This window comes from Ammospiza caudacuta, chromosome 15, assembly GCF_027887145.1.
Source record: "Ammospiza caudacuta isolate bAmmCau1 chromosome 15, bAmmCau1.pri, whole genome shotgun sequence".
In the NCBI taxonomy this organism is placed as follows: domain Eukaryota; kingdom Metazoa; phylum Chordata; class Aves; order Passeriformes; family Passerellidae; genus Ammospiza; species Ammospiza caudacuta.
The window spans coordinates 12,737,089-12,759,615 of NC_080607.1; the positions used below are offsets into that span (position 1 = coordinate 12,737,089).

The window sequence follows — 22,527 nt, forward strand, 5'->3', positions numbered from 1 at the left end:
AGCCCATTCCAAAGTCTGATCACCCTTCTTGTGAAGGAATGTCACCTAATGCCCAGCCTAAACCTCGCCTGGTGCATCTTAAAACCACGTCCTGTCATCCTGCAGCCACGTGGGGGTCAGGCTCTGCTCCCAAGGAACAACGGACAGGACAAGAAAAAATGCCTCAAGTTGTGCCAGAGGAGGTTTAGGTTGGATATTGAGGAAAATTGGTTCAAAAGGATGATCAGACACTGACACAGGCAGTGCAGGGCAGTGGAGTCACCATCCCTGAAGGAATTTAAAAGACATGTGGATGTGGCACCTGGGTTCATGGTTTAGTGTTGGCCTTGGTCATGTTGGGATCTGATGATCTTAAATATCTTTTCCAACCATAATGATTCTGTGATTAATGCTGCTCCCCGCTGTGCAGATGGAGGTCAGTGCTAGCCCTGCATTGCTGGGACAGGCTCAGCACAAGATATGCAGGTTTGAACAATCCCACACTTAAAAGGCCTTTTTTTCTGGTATAGCAGCAACTATTTTCTTTTTTGGTCAAAAAAAGAATCACTCCAGGCACAGGATTTTTGCCTCAAAGTGTCCTATTTCTTTACTTCAAGGAGGTGAACTTGAGCCTCCACAAGGGAACAGAGAATTTCCAAGGACAGCCAAGAGACTAATAAAAAGCCAGGATTCTCAGCAAGTGCATTAAAATGGGACACAAGAGGAGGAGGCTCTTAAAATAACAGATAATAGCATGAAGCTAGTTGTAATTGCTTGTGTCCCTTGCTAGTATCTTTTAAATACTGAATACCAAGGGTGGGCTTTTTTCTTGTTTGATGCCATGGCATTATGTTTTACATTAAAGCTCCAACACTGAAAGTGCCAGTGGTCCCTGACTTTCCACATCAGGAGGGCAGATGTGTGAGGCCGTGAGTCAAGGTGAAAAACAACAGGGTATAAAAAGGGGCACGTTCTCATCCCTACTTAGTAATGCTGTCTTTGCTGAGAGCTGGGCCTGCTCTTTCTATAAGAACTAGTGATAAACAAGGATCTGAAAGGGGAAAATGCTGCTGGATGTAAGCCCATGCTGGAGCCCTCTCCTCCACTGGCACAGGCACGCTTGCACACGTCAGGCACAACAGCTCTTGCTCTGGGTGGGGTGTTTTGGTTCGTTTTTGGGGTTTTTTCAGTCATTGGTATAACCTGCCCATCTTACCAGCAGCAAGGTGACTGCAACAAGCAGTGTTTCAATGGGGACAAGGAGCTCAGGCAGGTTTGACCAGCCCCTCACTGCTCAGGGTCCAGCTGGTCAGACCCAGGACAGGTCCAGGTCACATTCTGGTGCCTAAACTCTTGAGAAAGCACAAAGGCTTGAAAACTGGTGAATTCTGCCCCTGTCATTCCCTGCCCTCAGGATCATCCTCTGACAGAACTCACAAAGTCAGAAATGCCAGAAATGTCAGAAAGAGGGACAAGCGTGACCATTGAGATTTAATACTATAAAAAATAAAAGGGACATTATTTGAGCTACAGAAACACCACCCCAGGCAGCAGTGGGCTGGCAGGCACCACACACAGCAGCAGCTGTGGGTTTGCTGGAGGGAAGGATGGATCCACAGAGGGATCTGGGCAGGCTGAATTGATGGTCCAAGGCCAAAGGTATGAAATTCAACAAGGACAAGTGCCAGGTCCTGCCCTCAGGTCACAACAACCACACACAGTGCTCCAGATTTGGGACAAATTGGCTGGAAATCTGGGAAGAGATGTGGGGGTGCTGAACAGCAGCATCTGAACATGAGCTTGTGTGTGCTCAGGTGGACAAGAAGGGCAGTGGCACCTGGATGAGCAATAGTGTGGCCAGCAGGACCAGGGCACTGACCCTGCTCCTGTACTGCTCCTAAACCCAGAGGCAGCCAGACTGGCAGTGAGGCAGTGGCAGAGAGTGCAGTGCATCCCAAAACCTGACCAGGCTGAGCCAGCTGATCCCAAGGAAGAGCCTTCACTCTCCAGAAAACAACAATAAAGAAAAAAAAAGAGAAAAACATGAGGTTCTTTGTGCATCAGAGAAATGGTTTTGAAGCAGGGCTGCTGTGACCATCCTGACACTGCTCTCAAACACCATCGCCCCCCTGACTGCACCATGAGACTTGAGGCTTTGCATTAATTCATCGCACAACTGGGGAGCAATTTGCTCAAATCCTGCCAGTGTGCACCAGACTGGAGAGCTGCAAGGTCACCCTACGGTCAGATCCAGCTCCAGCCCTAAAAATAACCAGCCTCCCTCTCTGGCTGTGCACAGGGCTGAGCCCAGCCCAGCAGTACAGCCCCAGCATGGCTGACTTCCCCCCTCTCCCCCCACTGCCCCCTCACTGTTGCCAGGAGAGATGTGGGGGTGCCAGCAGCTTTTGAAGATGCTGCTGTGGGAGATGTAGCTATGGGCTACGATTTAAAAGTTCAGTCCTTCCTGAAATTCATTTGACACTTCTTCCATAAACTCCCAACCTGTCAAAACCCAGGACAAGCTGCCAACCCCTCCCAGCTGCTGACCGGAGGCAGTAGAGCCCATTCTCTCCTGTTTTCCCAGAAGTGACTCAGGTGACATGGCCCAGGCAGGTGGACAGAGCTGACTCCCACCCCCTGCTGCCAGGTGCTGTTTCTGCTCATGCTTTAACCCACTGCTAGCTTCAACTTCACCTTTGTTCGAAGAAATTCTAAACCTTTCTCCATGAAAGGGCAGTCTGAGTACAAAGACATCCACTATCTCAACAGTATTTTCCCCTAAATCTGGTCAAAAATAGTTTCCTCTCAAAAACAACCTCTTTGTTGCTTGTGTTCCCACAGGCCAAGTGACACCTCCACACCCTAATGTCTCAGTGCTGCTCTGGGGCTGGTGGGGGCCCTTCCTCCCAGCACTGCAGCCTAAAGGAAACCATAGATCTGCCTTGCCCAGATCTGTCAGGACCTGCCAGGCCAACCCCTGGGAGAAGCTCTGGTGAGGTGGCAGGATGGAGGCTGCAGCAGGACCCCCTCCAGCTGGGAGAGGGAGGGGTTTGGGACACAAAGCAGGCCTTTGGGACAGGGAACAGGGAGCAACAGGAAGCAATGACTTTCCCCCACAGCAGCACATCCTGACAGAGCAGCAAATCTGTGTCTGGATGAACTCAGCCTCTCCAGGTTTATTCCCAGCTGCCACACTGTACCTGACGTGGGTTAAAAGGAACCCAAGCTCTCATGAAACCTGGTGAGATGCCAGGCAGGGTTAGGACAGTGGGCAGTGGCTTCTAACTGTATCCATCCCTCACAGAACCCAGCTACAGCTCTCACAGGCTCTGTTCCAGGTCCCTTCCCAGCTGGCTGTGCCCATCCCTAGCAGCACGGGATGGTGTGTGAGACAGCCCCAGGCACCATGTTCCTGCACTCTGGAAGGAGCTGTACCTGAACAGGTGCTACAGGAATGTCAGGGAGGCAGGGCAGGGATCACACCATGCTGCAGCAGAGCACCCTGGCCAGCACAGAGCTTGGAGCAGCCCTGAGGAGGAAGCAGAGCTGGGCAGATGCGACCCTCAGATAAGGTGGTCACACTGCTCCTTGCACAAGCTGAGCTGCCCAGTACAGCCTCTTCCCCAGCCTCCAAACCACAGCCCAGCTACTGAGAGATCAAGGTCTGTGAGAGGAAGCAGTAACATCTGAGAGAAAACCTAATATCTGAGTTTCTAATATCTCTTATTTTCTTGCTTAACTGCTTCAAGTCCTTGCCCTGCAGCAGAGCCCTGGGGCAGCAGTGACCCTCTGCATGCAAGATCTGCCCCCAGTGAGAGCCTGGACAAGAGCTGCTGGCACAATTGATTCTGCATGTCCCACCACACTGGCTTCTCAGAGCTCTGAATCCCTCAAAAACCTCACCTCCCAGTGGAGTGTCCCAGCTGCCTCCTTGTGCTACCACTCAAGGAATTTAAACACAGCAAAGACCCTCCTGAGGTATCTTCATGGACATTCACAACGGGACCAGCTTTTTGCTGTATTTTCTTCTTGGGCTCTTGCTGACCAGGAAGTCAGTAGCAGACTGCACCCCAAGTGTCTTCCAAGGAAAATGATCAAGGAGATGTGGAATGGCTCCAACCCGAGAGGGGTGAAAGGGAAACAACAGTTTGAAAGGGAAAGAAGTCCTGGGGAAGGCTGCGAGCAGCAGGATGATGCAGCTTGTTCCAGCCAGTGTTCCATCTGCATTCCCTGGACACCCCTCCAAGTGCTGAAATGGCCCAGAAACATCTCCACCACCAATGTTTACAAGCATGTGATTGTGATCCAGTTTGAATGCATTCCTGATGGCTTTCAGCTACCTACCAAACTCTACCTTTGCCCCATACTGCTGAACCTCTTTGCAGGTAACTCCATCTCGTGTGGACCTGCACAACATCCAGCAGGAAGAAAACCATGGGGCATTGTCTGTCATCTGGTAAGGAATGGCCCAGCATCAGAGCAAGCCTTTGTGCAGAGAGCAGCCCTGGCTTCTCCTGCAGCTGAGACTCCAGGGAGCTATCCCACCTGAGAAATGGCACACACCTCTGGCTGACAGCTAAACCACAGCTGCTGCTTCTCTCTGAGGATGATTTAACCCCAGGTGATGTCATGGCCCCCCAGGACAAACATACCTGTCCTTGGCTGGACCTTGCTCCACCTGACACCCACAGACAAGCTGCTCATGGCACTTGGGGTGCTGTGGGGCTCTTTCCCAGGTGCTGGAATCTCACTGGTCAGGGTGCAGTGCTTCCAACACACAGCCCTCCCTTGGGCCAGCCTGGATACCCAGGTCCTGCTCAGTGGAGTTCCATGATCTTTAGCCTCTTGCACAGCAAATTTGAGGGACCAGGCACACTGGCAGCCTCTTTTCCTGCACCAAGCCAGTGTTTGAGGGTGGTGAGGCACTGGCACAGAGAAGTTGTTGATGCCCCATCCCTGGAATTGTTCAAGGCCAGGCTGGGTGGGGTTTGGCACAGTCTGGTCTGGTGGAAGGCGTCCCTGCCCGTGGCAGCAGTTGGAATGAGATAAGCAGTAAGGTCTGTTTCAAACCAAACCTTTCTCTGATCCCACACCCACTCCTCCACCAGCCAGAGCTCCAAGGCAAAAGCTGATCAGTGAGCATCTGTGTCTTGTCAACAGGGTCACATCTCTGGTGTTTCCCCTGATCCTCCTCAAGGCATATTTGCAGGAGATGAGAGGCTGCTAACAAATGAGACACAGATCTAATTGAGGCACAGTGCTCTGCTGAGCTCTGACATTGTCCTTTCCTGTTCTATTGAACCACAATCCAGTGCCTCAAGTTCTGTAACATTAAAAAGTATAAATTGCATCAGGCTTAAAGTGACTGTAATGGAGGCAGGGAGGAGAGAGACTGTAAAGACCAGAGCCCAGGGGATTTCTACAGATCAGCAGGGGAAGCACAAGGAATGTTTCAGCAAGCAGGAAAAGGGCTGATGGCAAAAGCTCTCTTTTATTTGGATGTGGTTAACTTCAGTAAACACCACACGGATCCTCAAGTATCTGGCAAGTTCCCAGAGGCAGCCTACAGCACTGACTTCCCCCAGCCCCAAACTGAATTTGCTATCTAGTGTGATCCTCAGCATCAAACAAGACCAGGAGTATCCTGTGGGATTCAGGCTAAGGCCACATTGAGAGTGGACAGATCACCCAAGCTCAGCTGGAGCAGCATGTGGCCTTGGTGACACTCGCTCTCCTACAAACAGACCTGTCCTGAGGCCATTCTGTCAGGACAGTGCAGACCAGGGCTGAGCTCCCCTGTCAGCCGAGGCCACTCTGGATGATGCTCAGGGCTGACAAGCTCGTGAGCACCTCAGGCTCTTGGTCACACCACGTTTCAGCTTTCCTGATCCCTGAGCAGCTCCAGTGCTCTGTCCTGCACTCAGAAAATCCTCAGCACCTTTTGAAGGACACAGAAGGCTCCCTTGCCCTGTGGGGCACACGGCCATCTCAGACACCAAGCCTGGTTCAGAGAGAGCTGTAAAAGGCTGTGAGCTCCTCCAGAAGAGCTCTGCAGAGAGTGAGGAGGGATGAACACTGGGCATAGGGCTGTGCAAGAGGCTGGGCTGAGGGACAGGCTGCAGCATCACATGGACAGCTGGAGAACCAGGAAACTGAGTCAAAGAATGCCTCAGATTCCCACTTCTCTCATCTCTTTTAGGGTGAGGGGGCAACCTGCCAGCTCACTGGGATGGTACCTGCCATCTCTTTTAGGGCGAGGGACAGTTTGCTGTGCCACTAACATCAGTCGAGGTAACATCTATCCTTGAGGGATGAGAGACCCTCATTGTAATGGTACTAGGGAGCAGTGTATAAAATCAGGGGCACAGTCCCAAAAAAGCAGCATTCCAGAAGGCACTGAATGAGTTTCCCTCACGCAGCAATTAGCAATAACTCCTCCACAGCCCCTGCCACGGAAAAAGCACTGACGCTGCTCTGCCCACCAGGCTGGAGGGCCCAGCTTCTCCCCGCACACCCAGGGGAGCAGAGTGTCAGCCTTCCCTGTGCCAGCCTGTTCCTGCCTCTCAGCTTTCAGTCCCAGTTTACTTTCTGCCTTTTACAGCCCACAGCGAGAGTCAGGTCCTTGTATTCCAAACTGCAGGCATGCAATCTCAAAAGCCTTGTCCCGTGGGGAAGGCTGAGGCATTAGGCTTGCACCACCAAGGAGCACTTACTCATACAACATCTTATTTCCACAGCAGTTGTATTTCTAAAATTACAAAGGCATTTCAAGGGCTGCACGGTTTTGTGGTAGCTTTTGTTCCCTTGATGCTCTCAGCAGGTAGGACAGCGCTCTGCACGGCTCTGCCCGTTTCACTTGAAAGTCAGCAACAACACCACAAGGCAGAGCTCTGCTTTAACAATGTGTTCTCGAGCCTGAGTCATAAACACTTCAAACCACCCCCACAGCCTGCGGCTCGAGCTGGGCAGGCTCCGCGTGGGCGAGCGCACTCGAGAGGGTGAGCTGCACGTGTGAAATGCGCCTCTGCATGTGAGGCAGCAGCACCCTGGGACTCTGCTCTTGCCTCTCTGCAGACCCCTCTCTTCTCTGGGAGAGCCCCTCGGGTCGAGCAGTGCAGCTCAGCACTTTCACAATGCCCAAAGTGCGATGGCAGACACGGCCGCATCCTGCGCGTGGCAGGGAGGCAGAGCCTTCCTTGGCCACGGTGAGGAAGACTCTGCCTTGCACATCAAGGAGCTGCTGCAAATGCAGATGTGAGCTGGCTGAGGGTTTGACAAGTGAAGGTGCAGCATCTGTGAGGCTCCAGGGGGAGCTGATATGGGGGAAATGGCCTGCCCTGCGGGAGGAGTGTGGCCAGACCCTGCCCACAGAGGCAGGAGCCCTGTCAGGGCTCACAGTGCAGCTCGTACTTAGGGCAGTGGTTCCCAGGCTTTCTGCAGCCAAGTGGAGAAATCTACTGTTCCTCAAAGGTCAAGCTGTGTCCAGCATTTGTTCCCCATCCCAGGCTGCTTCCACAATGAGATCTCAGGGATGTGTGGAAGAGGCCTTTGCCTGAGCTCCAGAGCACCACAGGAGCACACTGGAGCCAGCCCAGCACTCCTGCACCAGCAACCACCAGCTGCAAAGAACCAGCATGTGAAACCCAGAGCCGGCAGGCAGAGTGGCAGCAATAGGCAGGGAGAGGGCAGTGCGAACAGGCAGGTCCCTGCCACAGGCCACTCCACAACAAAAATCCCTCTCTCCTAAAGAAGACCGGGAACCCAGCTTGGACTCCTTATTCACAGAATTACAGAATGCTTTGGGTTGGAAGAGACCTCATTTTATTCCAACCCCCTGCCACAGGCAGGGACACCTTCCATTAGACCAAGTTGCTCCAAGCCCCATCCAGCCTGGGCTTAGACACTTCCAGGGATGGGGCAGCCACAGCTTCTCTGGGCACCCTGTGCCAGAGACTCACCACCCTCACAAGCGAGAATTTTTTCCTAATATCCCATCTGACTGCCTTCTGTCTTGTGAAGCCGTTACCCCTTGTCCTGTCACTCCAGGCCCTCGTGCAAAGGACAAGGTCAGTGAGCATGGCAAGTGTGGATACATCCATGTGGATACGGATATGTTTTTCCTTTATATTGGAAGATCTGCAATTTCCAGCCTCCTTCAGCCTGTGAGCTCCCAAGAGATCTCCCCTAGCAGTGCAGTGTTTTAACCTGGTGACAGAAAGGTGCAGTTCAGTTCCCTTCCACAGTCCTTTTGTAGCCCAGAGCATCCACCAGTCCCAGCATCACAGACCAGGAATTGCTCCTGCCCGAGGAGCGGTGGGATTCCGGTGCCTTGGTGCTGGCTGTGTGGGAGCAGCGGCGTTCCCAAGGCAGCCGTGCTCACAGCTCACAGCCAGCACTGCTGCAAGCGCTGGGCACAGCAAAGCACAGGGAGAAATTGGCTCCAGAGGACAGAAGGCACTGGAAAAGGCTGGCAGGGAGGGCTGGCACCACCACTCTGCCCGCTAATTGTCTGTTTGGCACATATCATCAGGCAGCTCTTTAAAAGCAGATCCTGCCTCAGACCCTGAGACTGGACTTATCTGCAGCAGCCAAGGCAGAAGAACAGAGGCAAAACCCTCTCCCTGCTGCCAGTGGAAGCATTAAATTTGTAAATCCTGTATCCAGGGGGAAATGAGCACCCTCTCTGCAAGGTTCATTACAATGTGCCATCTTCAGCTCAGTCTTGCCTTGTCCAGTGGGGGTTAATCTAAACCACCTGAATTTCACAGGCTGACTCACAACTTGGTTAATAAGGCACAGTACAGTGGCATCTCTCCTCATTGCTGTTTTACTGACATCCCAGATAACAAATATCACTCATGCTGGACCACAGCCAGTGCGGTGGGATCCAAATCCCCATCTCCCACCAGTGTATCTTGGCATACATCTCTGTAAGAAAGCAAAATACATCTCTCCCCATTCAAGAGGAAAGGGGAAACTCAAAAGGAAATATTAAATCTTGATTTATTTTTTTTCCGAGGCCATTTTCTACCCACACACCACTCAATTACATTTGGACAGACACAAGGTACTTTGGAAATTGTACTCAGCACTTAATCCTCTGCCTTTTTGGCACTCATTTACTCCCCAGGTGCACAGAGCTGCATTTGCTGCTCACAGACTACAAAGCAAAGAGCTGACCAGCAGTTACCTCTCCGAGTAGCTGAGTAGCTCTTGCTTCCTGGCTAAGTCAGTGCACAATTATCCCCAAACACAGGGAACCTTTATTCCTGCCGTGCTCAGCTCCTCCCAAAGCCTCTGTCGTGCCCTCGGTGCCTCGCAGGAGGCAGCGTCACCCACTGGAGCTCGACAGGATGTCACGATTGCTGGAGCAGCATGGGGAGCTCTCAGCCTCTCTGTGTGACAGCAGGGCTCAGCTTGGTGCTGGAAAGGCAGATTTTGGTGAAAACAAAATTCACCAATCCCAGTGTTAATTGTTGCTGTACACTGGTGACTTGCTGCAAGCAGTGAGCTCTCCGGTAACACTCTGTGCCAAGGCCTGGAACCTCACCAAGGGGCTGGAATGAAAGGATGATGCCTCTTCCATCACTAACTGATCTTTTTCTATCAGTTGCTTAAAAATGTATTTTGAAAGAAAATGGAAATACACATGAACACAGCAGCTACACCCCGTGTTCTGTGGCAGATATTACGCAAAAGGCTCAGAGAAACCTGAAGCTCTGCAGCTTGAGAAACAAGGCCCTGTTGGAATTACTCACTGCAAAGGAACTTCCCCAGAACCCCCTCTCCACTGCAGAGCCATCAGATCCCTGTCCAGCCAGCCCAGGGCCCAGGAATGTGGGATACCAACCGCTTCCACCTGAGCCACACTGGCTGAACAGGGCTTTCTCAGGGCCCTGTGACCTAGAGATGGACTGCTCAGGCAAGGAAGCCCCACTGAAAACAAATAAGGTAAAACACAGCCTAAAGCCAGCAAATGGGGATTTTTTGTTTTGGCACAGCAGCAAGTGGCAGCATTTGGATGTGTTCCACCAACCATTCCTCCAAAAGTTCACCTCTCCTTCACTGCTGTAGAGCAGTGCCTCTTGGGCTCCCCTTAGCACAGCTGCCTTCTCTTGGTGGAACAGGAGCCAGGACTTAAAAGCCACCAAGATGGATGAGGCAGGAGAGACCTTGTTGCCACCATAGGCCTCAGAAGCCATTAAAGAGTTAATTTAAGGAGGAGTCATGCAATGTACCTGAGTAAATAAGAACATCTGGAATCTATTTAGGAACTCCCAGGGCTGGGACTGACAGGTTCAGACAACAGACAACACAGAACAGTAAATAAGATAAGCATTTAGGAATGTTGTAAGTAAGTCACAAAATGATAAATTAGTAAATTGAGAGGTGCTTGACACTGGAGCTGTTCAACTGCCAATGTTGGGAGCCCGTGGCATCATTAGTATTGTACTACTCTCTGTACACCTGTGTAATTGGGAAACATGGGACTCATTGGGAAAAACTGCTCACAGGTAACTAGAAAGGATTTCACCTCCCGTTTCTGTGGAATCCTGCAGGATTCTGGCAGCCCCATCACTGGCCTGCACCTGCAGAGAGCTGCTCCCTTGGTGTGTGTTTGTTTAGCTGCCCACCAGTGCTGCCCCAGGAGCCCACTCAGCAATCTGCAAGCCATGGAAGTCCCCAGGTGACCTGCAGGGACACTGCACCAGATCCCAGTGTCACTGTGCCAGCCATGTGTGGTCATGGCATGTGGCACAGCACCTGCACCACTTACCTGAGTAAGGAGGAGACTTGCAGCTGAACTCTCAGCAGACATCAAATAATTTAGTCTATTTTCCTTCCTGAGGTAAAATGAAACTGCCCAAAGCACACCATAAATCCAGCAGGGCAGTGGGGCCTCGTTCGCAAGGAAGAGGGTGAGGAGACCCAGCTCTGCAGCATTCAGTGCCTGTGTGCCATGGCTGCTTCTCCTCACAGCAGGCAGAGCAGGGATGTGTTTGTGTACCTGTGCCTGCAGGAACACAAACACACAGCTTGGAGAGGTCTGCTCTGAGTCTCCCAGCATGAGAGGAGCTGTCAGGCTTTTCTTTCATGGGCATGCAGCTGGGATGCCAGGAAAGCACTGCTGGCAGCAGGCAGAGCTGAGAAATGTGGGCTCCAGCTCCCAGCCCTGCCTGGAGTGGCTGTCAGACACCCTGCCTTGGAGGATGCACATTTACCTCACAAGCACCAATGGAAACTCACAACTCTGTAAGAAAAGCAGCTTCATTGCTTAATTAAATCTCTCATTTAAAAGTACCAGTCTCCATCTGGTTCACCAACAAGGCCATTCAGAAGCAGTAAGGGGCTGACCCTCTTCCTTTCACAACCCAGCAATCCTTCCTGCAGGTACCTTGAACAGCAAACTCCTGCACAGACAGCAGCTCCTGCCCAAGGATTAACACAGGTGTCACAGCTCCTCCCCTCGTGGTGCTGGGCTTTGAAGAACCCCACAGCATCTTGTTTTATGTGACTGTGACATCAATCCCCTGAGCACATTTTCCAGTCTAACTGCAGAATTGGAAGAAATCTCAATTCAAGGTCCTTTTTCTTGGAAACAAAGGATCTGTAAAGCAGAGCTGCTTTCAAAAGAAAACCTCCTGGCTGAACTTCCAGATAACATCCCAGGAGCAAGCTGACATTTTTTAATCACTCCTCTCTCTAAGTCAAGACACAAGGAGGTGAAGATCTATTCAAGAAGCAGAAGGTCACTTTTTCTTTCTGGAAGGATGGAGGGTTGTCCAACAATGAGAAGCAAAGACTAAATTGAATATAACTGATTATAACAAAAAGCAACAAGACAAAAAAAGGCCTAAATTCCCAGTCACCCTCTAGTAGGGCTGCTGTGCCCACTGGGATTTCTTTCTCCATATCTTTTATGCTGTTTCTACTTATCTGCCAGCTGAGCTAGTCAAGTTTGGGGCCAAAACAAGCCAATCAAAACTTGCTGCTTCATGTTGTTAATTTTATTTTACCTGAACAGGCAGTTGAAGGTACAGCTTCACTTAGAAATGGGTATTCCTACAGCAGGATCACTGAAGAACTGGGACAGCAGAATTTCCTGAGGCAAGCAGAGCACTGACCATGTAAGAAACACAGACCAGGAAACATCCCACAGCAAAAGCGGCATTACAGAGGGGGAGGCAAAGTTCCCAGGAAATGGTGTGAAATGCTATCAGAAAACACAGGAACTAAAGCTTAGCAACGAGGATGTGAAAGGAATGAAGAGGAAACAAACCACTGCATACAAAGGAAAAAAAAATCCCAGGAAGTTCTACAATTACCCAAGTGAGGAAAACTGTTAAAATGCAGCATTTAGAGAAAACAGTTGGATACAGCAAAAGACATCAGCCCCAGATGGAACAGCACAGTCCTGAAATTGAGCTGTATTGAACCCAGAAGTTGAAAAGAAATTGAGTTTTCATGTCAGATGTGGAGCACTGCCTTAACATTGGGGTGGGAAAGGCCGGGACTACAGGCACGACCTTCTTGTGGGAGAATGATCAAATGAAGAAAAAAAAGGAAAATTTTGCAGGGGAACACTTCTCAGGCAAAGAAGGAGAAAGAAAAGACTTTTTTGTCACCATAAATATCAGTTTTAGAAAAGCCTAGTCTTGGCCTATGACTTTGTTAGAACACAGAAATGGAATGACAAAGGCAAGAGATTTTACTGGAGAGGAAGTCAAACTCATTAATAATCAAAAGCTGCATGAATGTCAGAAATAAGAATTTGTCCATTGCAGTGGCACAGCACCAAATAGAATCATGGAATCAAGGAGTGGTTTGGGTTGCAAGGGATGTTAAACCTCATCTTGTTCCAACCCCCTGCCACAGGCAGGGACACTTTCCACTAGATCAGGTTGCTCCAGGCGCTGTCCAACCTGACCTTCAAATCTTCCAGGGATGTGACTGTGCAAGTCACAAGGTGATTTTCTTTACAAAATCACAGTCTCTTTCCTTCTCCCTTTTTTTCCTGTTCTGGTGTGTTACCTCTTCTCGTTAATTAGCTCATCATTTTTGCTTTATAGCATATTTTATTTTATAGTGAAACACTTCACCAGTTCACAGAAGGAAAGAGTTAATATAGCAGATTGCATGTATGTCGCTTCCAGTTGGTTCCACAGGTTTTTTTGTCAGGTTTGGATGAAGACAGGTTTACCTTGGTCACTGATCTCACCTCAGCACTCCCTGGGGCAGTGGGGCAGAGCTGACCTGCTCACCAGGAGACAAGCACTGCTCATTACTTACAAAAACCATGGAGAGACTCAGAGGCAGGAGGAGCTGGCAGCAGTGTCCCAGAGGCGCTCACAGCACAGCACAAGGTGCAGCTCCCAGCAGGAGTCGGCAGAGCTCCTCAAAGAAGCCTTCGAGGAGGAGCGGCTTTTCTGCAGCACTGCCACCCTCCGGCTCCAGGGAAAATTCCCTCTTCCTGGCAGAGAAAAATCCCGGAGCCCCTGGGTTTATCCCCTTTCCCTCCCACCGGCAAGGAGAGAGCTGGCAGCAAAGCTGGATGGGAAAGTTCCCATCGGCAAGCAGAATCTGCACAGCAAACCCTTGGGATCAGCAGCTCGGATGAGTTGCAGTCTGGCTGCCAACACTCCCTGAATTTGGGGGCACCAACGTGGCCAGTTCATCCAAAGACCCCAGACAGCACCTCAGTGCTCTGATGCTCCTGGCTAACAAACAGAAGCAGGAGACAAGTGACTTGCACCCTTTTCTGTTAGATAAACTTTATTTTTGGGTCTAGGGGTGCATCCTGTCCAGCACTCTGGAAGATTCTGTCCCAAGTCCCCAGAATGGCACATGTGAAGATCGGGATTCAAGAACTCCACAAGGCAGTTGTGACTATTTAGCTCCGAGGGAAATTCCCTTTCTTTATTCCCCCTGCTGGTTCACACAGGTTATCACACATCACCAGTAAGTGATGCACAGGCAGGTGAACCCCAGGCTCTCCTGTCACCAAAAATAATCTTTTAAAATGCTGCTGAGAGGTTGAATCTCATTTAGTAGAAGACAGCTCAGCACAGGAAGTCTGCTCACAGAGCAACCCAAAGAGGAGACACCCTCAATGAGCATGATCCAAAATCTGAGACAGATGGCAGCTGTTATTAGAAAGGGTCAAACACTGTTTTCCTGTTTGTGGGCTTTTAATGACAATTTTCACAATAATTTACAAATTGGTTGTTTCGTACACTTATGTCCATTTAGTAATGAAAACTGTGAGTTAATTCAGCTCTCAGTTGAGGAACTGCTGTAAAAATGCCCTTGCTGAGGGCTGCTCTCTGCTTTGTGTTCTGCAGGCAGCCAAGCGAGTTCCACACGCTGAACCGGCCCAACCTGCCCGCCCTCCCCAGGCTGCTCCCGAGCTCCCTCTGCTTGCACCAAGGCGAGGACCTGGAAGTTTCCAAGCGCTGAGGGCGGGGAGTGACGGCCGCGGGGCTCAGGTGTGCCTAAGGCAGGATGGGGAGGAAGCATCCCAGCCCTCAGCAGTGCAGCCTTTCCCAAGGATCCCCCTCCCAAGGAGCCGGTGGCTGCAGCCCACAGCTCAGCACAGCTCTTGGCTCTGCTCAGAAGCCCAGAACAAAGACAGAAGCAGCTGAGGGGCACTGCAAAGTGCCCTGGCACAATACTCCATGACAGCTATGCCAGCCTTACCAGTGCCTCCTGTCTGGGCATCAGGAATTCACCCACTGGATACTGTTCAAAGGAGGGAAAGAGATGGAGACCTGAGCCCAAAACACAAACAGAAGAGATCAACGCTGGAGAATTCCAGGAGTTCAGCTATGTTAGTCCTCAGTAGAGGAGAGGAAATACATCAAAGGGTACTAAAGCCTTGAATTTTCCCACCCAAGCTGTTGCAATCATCTCAATAATTCACCTCAGGAGAGAATTTGTTTTCCAGTAAGACAGACTCTGTTTGCCTTTTACTTCCAGTCACTTCAAGCTGATTCAGCTTTGTGCCTTCTTGGAAAGAAGTCAGCAGCAGTGTTTCTCAGAGAAATGCAATACAGCAATTTAAACCTGCAGCCAGTCTGGCCTGTCAGAAAAAGTGAAGGCAGAGCAGGTGGGGACTGCAATGAATGCCCCAAGAGTTCTGCTGAAGGAAGGAAAGTCAGGGATTTCTCTCCAGAAAAGCATGGGAAGTGTTAAATCTTGCACCTCACACATGTTGGAGTTTTCCCCACACTGAGCTCTTTCACAAAGACGTCCCCCACAATGCTTTTACAGGAGTGGAACCATTATCCTGACAATCAGATCACCCATTCTCAGATAACTTATATTTAATGTGTGAAAATAAAGGGAGTACTTCACAGCAGTCCCTGGAGAGAAGAGAAAGGACTGTGGTGAGCAGTCCACTGACAGAAACTGCTCCCTTGAGTTCCCTTCCCCCTTGCCTTCCTCCCCTCTCTGAGTGCAGTAACTCAATCCACAAGGTAACTGAACTCTCCTTGGGGGAATCTGGGGCACAAGAGGCTGCAGCTCCTTTCCAAACGAATTCGTTTCATTTCTTTATTTTAAAGTCCACTGATCATCATCATCATCATCATCATCACAAAAAAACCCCATGGGAAATGCAACTAAAGAGAAAAAGTCCAACCAAGACCTAAGAACCCAGAGCTAGGAGCAGATGTGGCCTGCGTGGCACGGCGCCGGCACGCGCGTGAGGAGACGGCCCCGCGCGCCGCAGTGGTGTGGCCAGAGCTGGGGTCCTTTATGTCAACCTCTGCACAATGACAGCGTTGAGCAGGTTGGCTTCCTTCAGGGTCTGGTTCTCATCAGTCAGCTCTTTATTGGGGAAGGTGGTCATGAGGACGAAACTGGTGGCAGCCATCGCTGGCCGAGCATCTACGATGAAGAGCCGGATGTCACGGATCCTGTGCAAAGGGATCAAACACAAGGGTGGTGCTGTCACTGCACAGCCTGGACAAGGGACTGCTCTGCCCAGAGTGTGCAGCCCTGCAGCTCTGTGTCTGCATTCCAGCTCTCACCAGGCCACACCAGGCTATTCTGATTCAACCTGCTCCCGTTTAGTGAAATAGCAGCAGCTGCTTTCTGGGCTACAGGCTCAGCTCAGTGTTCTCTGTTGTGTTGTCAGGGGGTTATCTGAGACTGAAAGCCTCCAGACTCTTTGCTATGAACAATTTACAAACTGACACTTTCTGAGCTTGTCACACACAGCAGAACCCAGAGGACTTCAGCTCCTGGGAGCGGCCACACAATGACACAGGATCCATTTCCAGAACTCAGTCACAGGCACAGGTTTTTTGAACTTTTTGCCCTGAGCTTGACCCTGACAGAAACTGGAGGAATGAGTATAAATTACAAGATCAGGAAGGTGAGAAGGATTTCAAGAGATTTCAAGTGAAGCAGTGGCGTACCTAAGCCAACTTTGCTCATCTAAAGAACAGAATTGTGGTAAGAGCATCCCTTGGTGCTCCATTCAGCACAGGGAACAGCCTCATAGAAAAGCCTAAATTGAGTCAGAGTAACTGAACCAGGTTCCTAATTATCTGCCAGTTTCCAAAGCCTTTAGAAGAGAATCAGTGCTTTACAGGCAACATCAAGGAAAGTTCTGCTGGTCACATTTATACTCCCAGGTGTTATGTCACTGGCTATAATCTATCCCAATTTGGGAAGCAAATCCTACCCAACAGTTAGCAGCTAATTTAAAAACACCACAACAACTTTATTCCCTTTCACTTGTATAGAAGGATGCCCAGAGCTCCTTCTGGCAGGCTATGCAGGATTTTAGCACTTGCTCCCTGCCTTGCAGGGCCATCTATGCCTGCCTGTGCTCCCTGTTGTGCTCGTACCTGTGACTGTGGTTGAACTTCTGCACCAGGCGCCCGCCGTCCGCGAGCCGGATCTGGATGTTGGTGACGGGCTCTGACTCATCGATCACGATGGCAGAACTGGCTTTGGCCTCGTTCTCTGCCTGCTGGGCCGGAGAGCTGGTGCCCATCACCTGGGGCGCGGTGCTGCCAACAGGGAGACGCAAGGTGAGCTGTTAGAAACCCAACTCACCTGCCCACAGGGTACCAATCAGGCAGCAAGCTCACTGTCTGCCAGGCCCAACTACCAGGGCTTCTCCACAAGCAAGCTGCAAGTCAGAATTCTGGAGTCAGCCAAGCAGAAACTTGTCTAGAAGTTCAACTCTACCATCCCCTTTGGTGCCACAGGTCCTCACACCCACAAGGTAACAGGGGAAGTGTGAATTGGAAACACTGCTCCAATGCAACACAGCATGGAGGTTCCAAACCAGGGATCTGGCTCCTGGCAGGGAGAGGCTGAGCTACCTCACAGTATGTCAGTGAGCCTTGTTTCCTTAGAGAACACCTCCCATCCCACAGGCACCCAGTGCCTTTACTTCAGAAGGATGAATCAGAAGGCTCCACCTTGCAAGGCTTGAGTGACTCTCACATTACATGTAGTAAACCAGTGTCACCATCTTCTCACCTGCCCAGCTTCTGTCCTTCTCCAGTAAAAGCTCTAAAGACACTTTTAGGTTTCACATACTCCTCATCACGGTGATCCTCCATGTCCAGGTTCACCTGTCCGCCCCGTGCTAACCTGCGCAGCTCAGCTGGGACTTCCCTGCAAAGAGAGAGCTCTAAGGCAGCTGCCTGGGGCAGCAAGGCAGGACTGTGTGGACAAAAAGCCCAAGATCTGTGGAATTTCAGGAATCACAGAGAGCCTTTGCTTAACTGACAGGGCAGATGCACACCTCCCCACTGACAGACACAAATTAAAGGTTGCTTCTCCCTGGCCCTCACCTGCCGTGACACAATGCATCAGAAATTCTCAACACAAATATCAACACGTTTGTTTACTTCAACTCTCAAGGCCCCACATAAATCAAACCCACTCCCTGTTTACCTGAACCCAATGTTCCATATTAAGAGTAACTAATTTCTTGCAAGAAAGCTCAGGTGAAAGGTGCCATGGATTCAGAAGCCTGGATTCCACAAACACTCATGTTTCAGGGAGCAGCTGTCCCTTTTCTCCCCTCTCACTACGTACCCTCTGCGGATATCATCGAGGAACTGGGCATTGGATGGATCCTGGTAGCTCCTCAGCTCTCCACTATCCAGGCTAAATCCACTCTTCCAGAGCTTCAGTACAACGTGCACCTGCAGCAGCCCCAAAAGAACAATCAGCCTCACTGAGCTTCTTGGTGACAACAAAAACTGAAGCAAAGTGAAAAGTTTCAGATGGGCAGAGAAGCTTCAAGGTGCAAAATCCCAGGTTTCTCTGAGCTAAGGGAAAACCCAAAGCACTGGCTTTTATGTAATGGTCAGGTGTCAATTCCTAAAAGATGGCACCATGGTCCCCTTTTGGATAAATATGGCTGAAGAGCCAGAATTATGCTGAGTGAGGAGCCTAAACCAGGCTCCCACCACAGCCACGACCTTGTCTGGTCACAAACCAAGCACAAGGGAATCTTGAACTGATACTGTCAGCTCCCATCTATGGATGTATATTGGATGTATATAATAATGGATAAAGAAGAGTTGATTTCCCAATGCTCTTTGCACACTATTTTTCCTGATCTGCACTTCTAAGAAAAGCTCAGATTCTTAATTAAAAGATCACCAGAAAACTGCTTACCCAAGACCTAATCATCTATTATTCTCTACTTGGAAATCCCACAGGAAGCAGGATTTACCATATTTCTGTCCTTGTGAATTTCTATCAAGCTTTGTATCTCTCGGGGCTGGCAAGCTCAGTAGCTGGAGCAGAGAAATCCCTGGAGTGACAGCTACAAACCCAAGCAGAGATACTCACATCCTGAGAAGAGCTCGGTCTCCTCTCTCCCGCCACATAAGCTGACTCCTCCTCTGGAGTAGCCCCAAGGCGATATCCTCCCCCTGCAAAAGGCTGTGAGAGAGAGGCAGGCACAGGGTTACAGAACCATACAGTCCAAAGAGCTGCTTCCCTGCTCCCACCACCCCTGTGGGTGAACAGGGGCTTCACAGCATCAGCAACATCTCCTGCCCCGCAGGCAGTGACAGCTTCAGCAAGTTAATAAATGTGGCACACAAAATGGAACTGCACTAAGAGTCCAGACTTAGCTGCTGAGATAATTCCAGGACTCCTCAGTACCAAAGAGCTGGCAGGGTGGAACAGAAATGGGGAACAGAAGGAAGAACTCCTCCCTCCTCACCTTTGGCTTGCTGGTCTCGCCGCCGCTCTTGGCTGTCCGATCGACAGCCACGGCGCCGTGCTCCTTGGCTCCCTTGAACAGATCCTCCACCAGCTCGTTGGGACTCTTCTTCCTCGGAGGACCCACGATCTGCTGCCCACTCCTCTCTGAGCCACCGGCATAAAACCTGACAGAAAGCACCCAGCTCCTGGTCAGCCCTGCCTGCTGCCTCCGCAGGAGCCCCGGGCTGGATCAGGGCTCGCTTGGTGCAGCTCAGGGAAACCCCTGGATCTGCAAATACTGGCTACCACCAGTGTGTCTCCCACTGCAGCCACTGCGCTGCAAAGACTTTCCCTTTATGTCAATTCCTGTAAATTACCCATGGATCAATAGCAATAAAATGGTAACAATGCTCAGAGCGGGGAGGAGGAACAGCCCAGAGGGACAAGCCCACTTTTAAACACCGGTACCAGCTCGATTGCCCAGCTGAGCAAAGCTTGCAGCAAACCTCTGACCTGGCAGAGCAACGTGCAGCTGGAATTGTGAGGGAAGGCACACGTCCATGCCACACAAAGGATGGATCTCAACTGGAAGCAATGCATGCACAGTCAGTGAAGTGCAATTAAGCACTTCTGGAAGATTGGGTTGATTAGCTTCCAGATGGCTTGTAACACACAGAGTGAGCTCCCAGCTGCCTGCAGACCAGGGCCCATCCAGGCTGAGCCACCCCTTCAGATACATCAGTTCCATTCCATTTACCTTGCCTGTCAACCTTAGGGGTATTTAACTACTTAGAGCTGACACTGTAAGAGATTGGCCTACTAATACTCCATGTTCCTCTGAAAAGGGTCCCTACTTTTTTATTTCTGACTCCACACTCTATTACTTCACCCTTAAGCAACACTTAAAAAAAAGAACACAAAACCAAAACCCCCACCAAAATAAACCCCCAAAACCCCAGGCAGTAAGAAAACCAATCCCTGCATAATTCCCACATTTCCTGTGGACACACATGAGGATCTGGGCTGTTTTCTATTCTTAACCCAGGCCTTCCACATCCCACTCTGGGCTTTCTTTGAGTGCTGAGAGCTGGTGCCTACACAGCTGTGCACAGGCTTTGCATTGACAAACCTGCCCTGTCAAACCTCAAGTGTTTCATGACAGGAACTTCATATCCATGTAAACCTGATTCTTTCAAAGAGGCTGTACACAAGCAGCAAGTCCTCCCAGAGGGGACAAACACCCAGCATTGGAGCCTTCAGCTGCAAACTCACCGCTGTCCCTCCTCCTCTTCATCATCCTCCTCCTGAGCATGCACAAGGTCTCTGAAGGAGGTTACTCGGTGGTCACTGCAAAAATCCAGCAAGAAGGATGTCAGCCTCCATGCACGTTCCCAGCTGGAACATTCCACACTGCAACAGGCTCTGTTCAACAGCAGCTGACCCCAGAGAACTTTTCCTGAGTGACAAAGGCAGCAGCTCCTCTTTGGGACTGGACAGCATTCCCTTACTGCAAAGGGATTTGGTAAGGTAAAATTCACTTTATTGTTTTGTAAAATGCTCAGCTTGATCAGCTCAGGTGTCACACAAAATGAGAAAATACTCTTCCTGCTGAGACATGATCTGCTTAAATGAAAGGTCACTATCAGACTGTTTTTAATGTTAAAAGATAAATCAAGCTTTTCCTGAGCAATGAGGCAAGTTTTCCTAACTGATCCCTGGCTTAGCTGTGCAATAACAGCCATGCCTGTGATGTACAAACACTCAGGTTTTCACAGTTTCTAGAGAGCCACACAAGGGGAAGCAAATCTAAACAAAGAGCTACTCCTCCTGAAAATTAACACAATTAACAGTGCTTTAGGGAGTGTGTGTGCTTTGCCAGCTCCCAGTATGGAGCTGAAGCTGCCTCCTCACCTGGCTCCAGTGCCTCTGGAGATGGAGCTGGGCGTGGGCTGGGGAAGGGTCAGGATGTCCTCGTCACCCCCGTCCTCATAGAAACTGGCAAGTGCAATCTGGAAAGGAAATCCACCAAAGCCCCTCAGGAAAAACACACACAAACAACCCAGCTGAGACATCTGTCACGCTGCATCTCCTGAGACTCCTCACACTAAAGACACTTCATGTCATTCCCCCTCCTGCAGGTCCTGGCAGAGACGAGGCCTCAGAGGGTTTGCCATTTGGCTGTGTCATGGCAGGACACTCAGTGCTGCAGGGATGTCACCCTCCCTGTCAGGGAATGTCAGGGCCCTTCTTCTGCAGCACTTACACAGGAGTTATGCCAAAACTACGGCTCTGAAACTGCAGCTTTTGTGCCGTCATGAGCAGACTCGGAATTTAACACAGCCAGTTTGAGGAGGTGCAGGGACAGGAGCAGGTCAGAATGGTGGCTGACTCCCCCTCAGATTGTTTGCTGACAGCGCCAACAGCACAGCACTGACAGCCGCACCGGCATTCCAGGAAAACCGACAGAACCCCGGCAAACCCCGGGCCCACCGTCCCTCACCTCGCGCTACAAAGTGAACGGCAGAACCAGGAGGGGCCTCAGCCTCAGCCGGCCCACGGCCCCGCCGCCAGGGCTGAGCGCGGCCACGGACGGGGTCGAGGCCTGAGCCTGCGGGACACCGACCTCCGGCCCGGCGCTGCCCCCCGCCAGCGCCACGGCCTCCTGAGCGGCGGCCCCGCCGATCCCCGCGCCGGGCCGGGGAGGGCAGCGGCAAAGGTACCTGGAGGTCCCAGCCGGCGGACTCGAGGAAGAACCGCGCTCGCTCCTCCTCGGCGCCGGTCACGGCCACGAACTCCCTCAGCGCCTCCTCCCTGTCCGCCATCTTGCCGCGGTGCAGCGCCCAAACCGCGCCGGGCCGCGCCGCGCCGCCCCCGCGTGCGCCGCCAAAACCGCCCGGCCGGAAACACCCGGGGCGACGCGCGGCGCCCGGCCCGCGAACAGCGGCCCCTGCCGGCCAGGAGGTGGCACTGCACCGCAACCGGCCCCGGAGCGAGCACCGGGAACCGGGCACCGGGCACAGAGCACCGGTACCGTGTACAGGGCATGGGGTACCAAGCACCGGGCACAGGGCACCGAGCACCGGGGACCGGCACGGGGTACCGAGTACCGGGCACGAGGGACCGGGCACGGGGCACCGAGCACGGGGTACAGAGCACCGGCACCGGGCACCGGCACCGGGTACCGGACACAGAGCACCAGGCTCCGGGCACCGAGTACAGGGCATGGGGTACCAAGCACAGGGCACCGGGCACAGGGTACAGGGCACGGGGTAGCGAGCACTGGGCACCGGGAACCGGGACTGGGGTGCTGAGCACCGGGAACAGGGCTCGGCGTACCAAGCACTGGGCACCAGGCACAGG

The 22,527-nt window shown here is 51.5% G+C and overlaps 1 protein-coding gene across 1 annotated transcript; it reads right to left on the minus strand.

The window, feature by feature from the left end:
• Positions 1-14,185: 14,185 nt before the first annotated feature.
• Positions 14,186-21,995, minus strand: NSFL1C (NSFL1 cofactor). Its single transcript, XM_058814691.1, has 9 exons — positions 21,888-21,995; positions 21,079-21,176; positions 20,440-20,514; positions 19,187-19,352; positions 18,808-18,900; positions 18,043-18,152; positions 17,479-17,616; positions 16,836-17,000; positions 14,186-15,896 (listed from the first exon to the last, which is right to left on the minus strand). Exons 1-9 carry the CDS (start codon positions 21,987-21,989, stop codon positions 15,734-15,736), a joined length of 1,110 nt encoding a protein of 369 aa, XP_058670674.1. The 5' UTR covers positions 21,990-21,995; the 3' UTR covers positions 14,186-15,733.
• Positions 21,996-22,527: the final 532 nt, after the last annotated feature.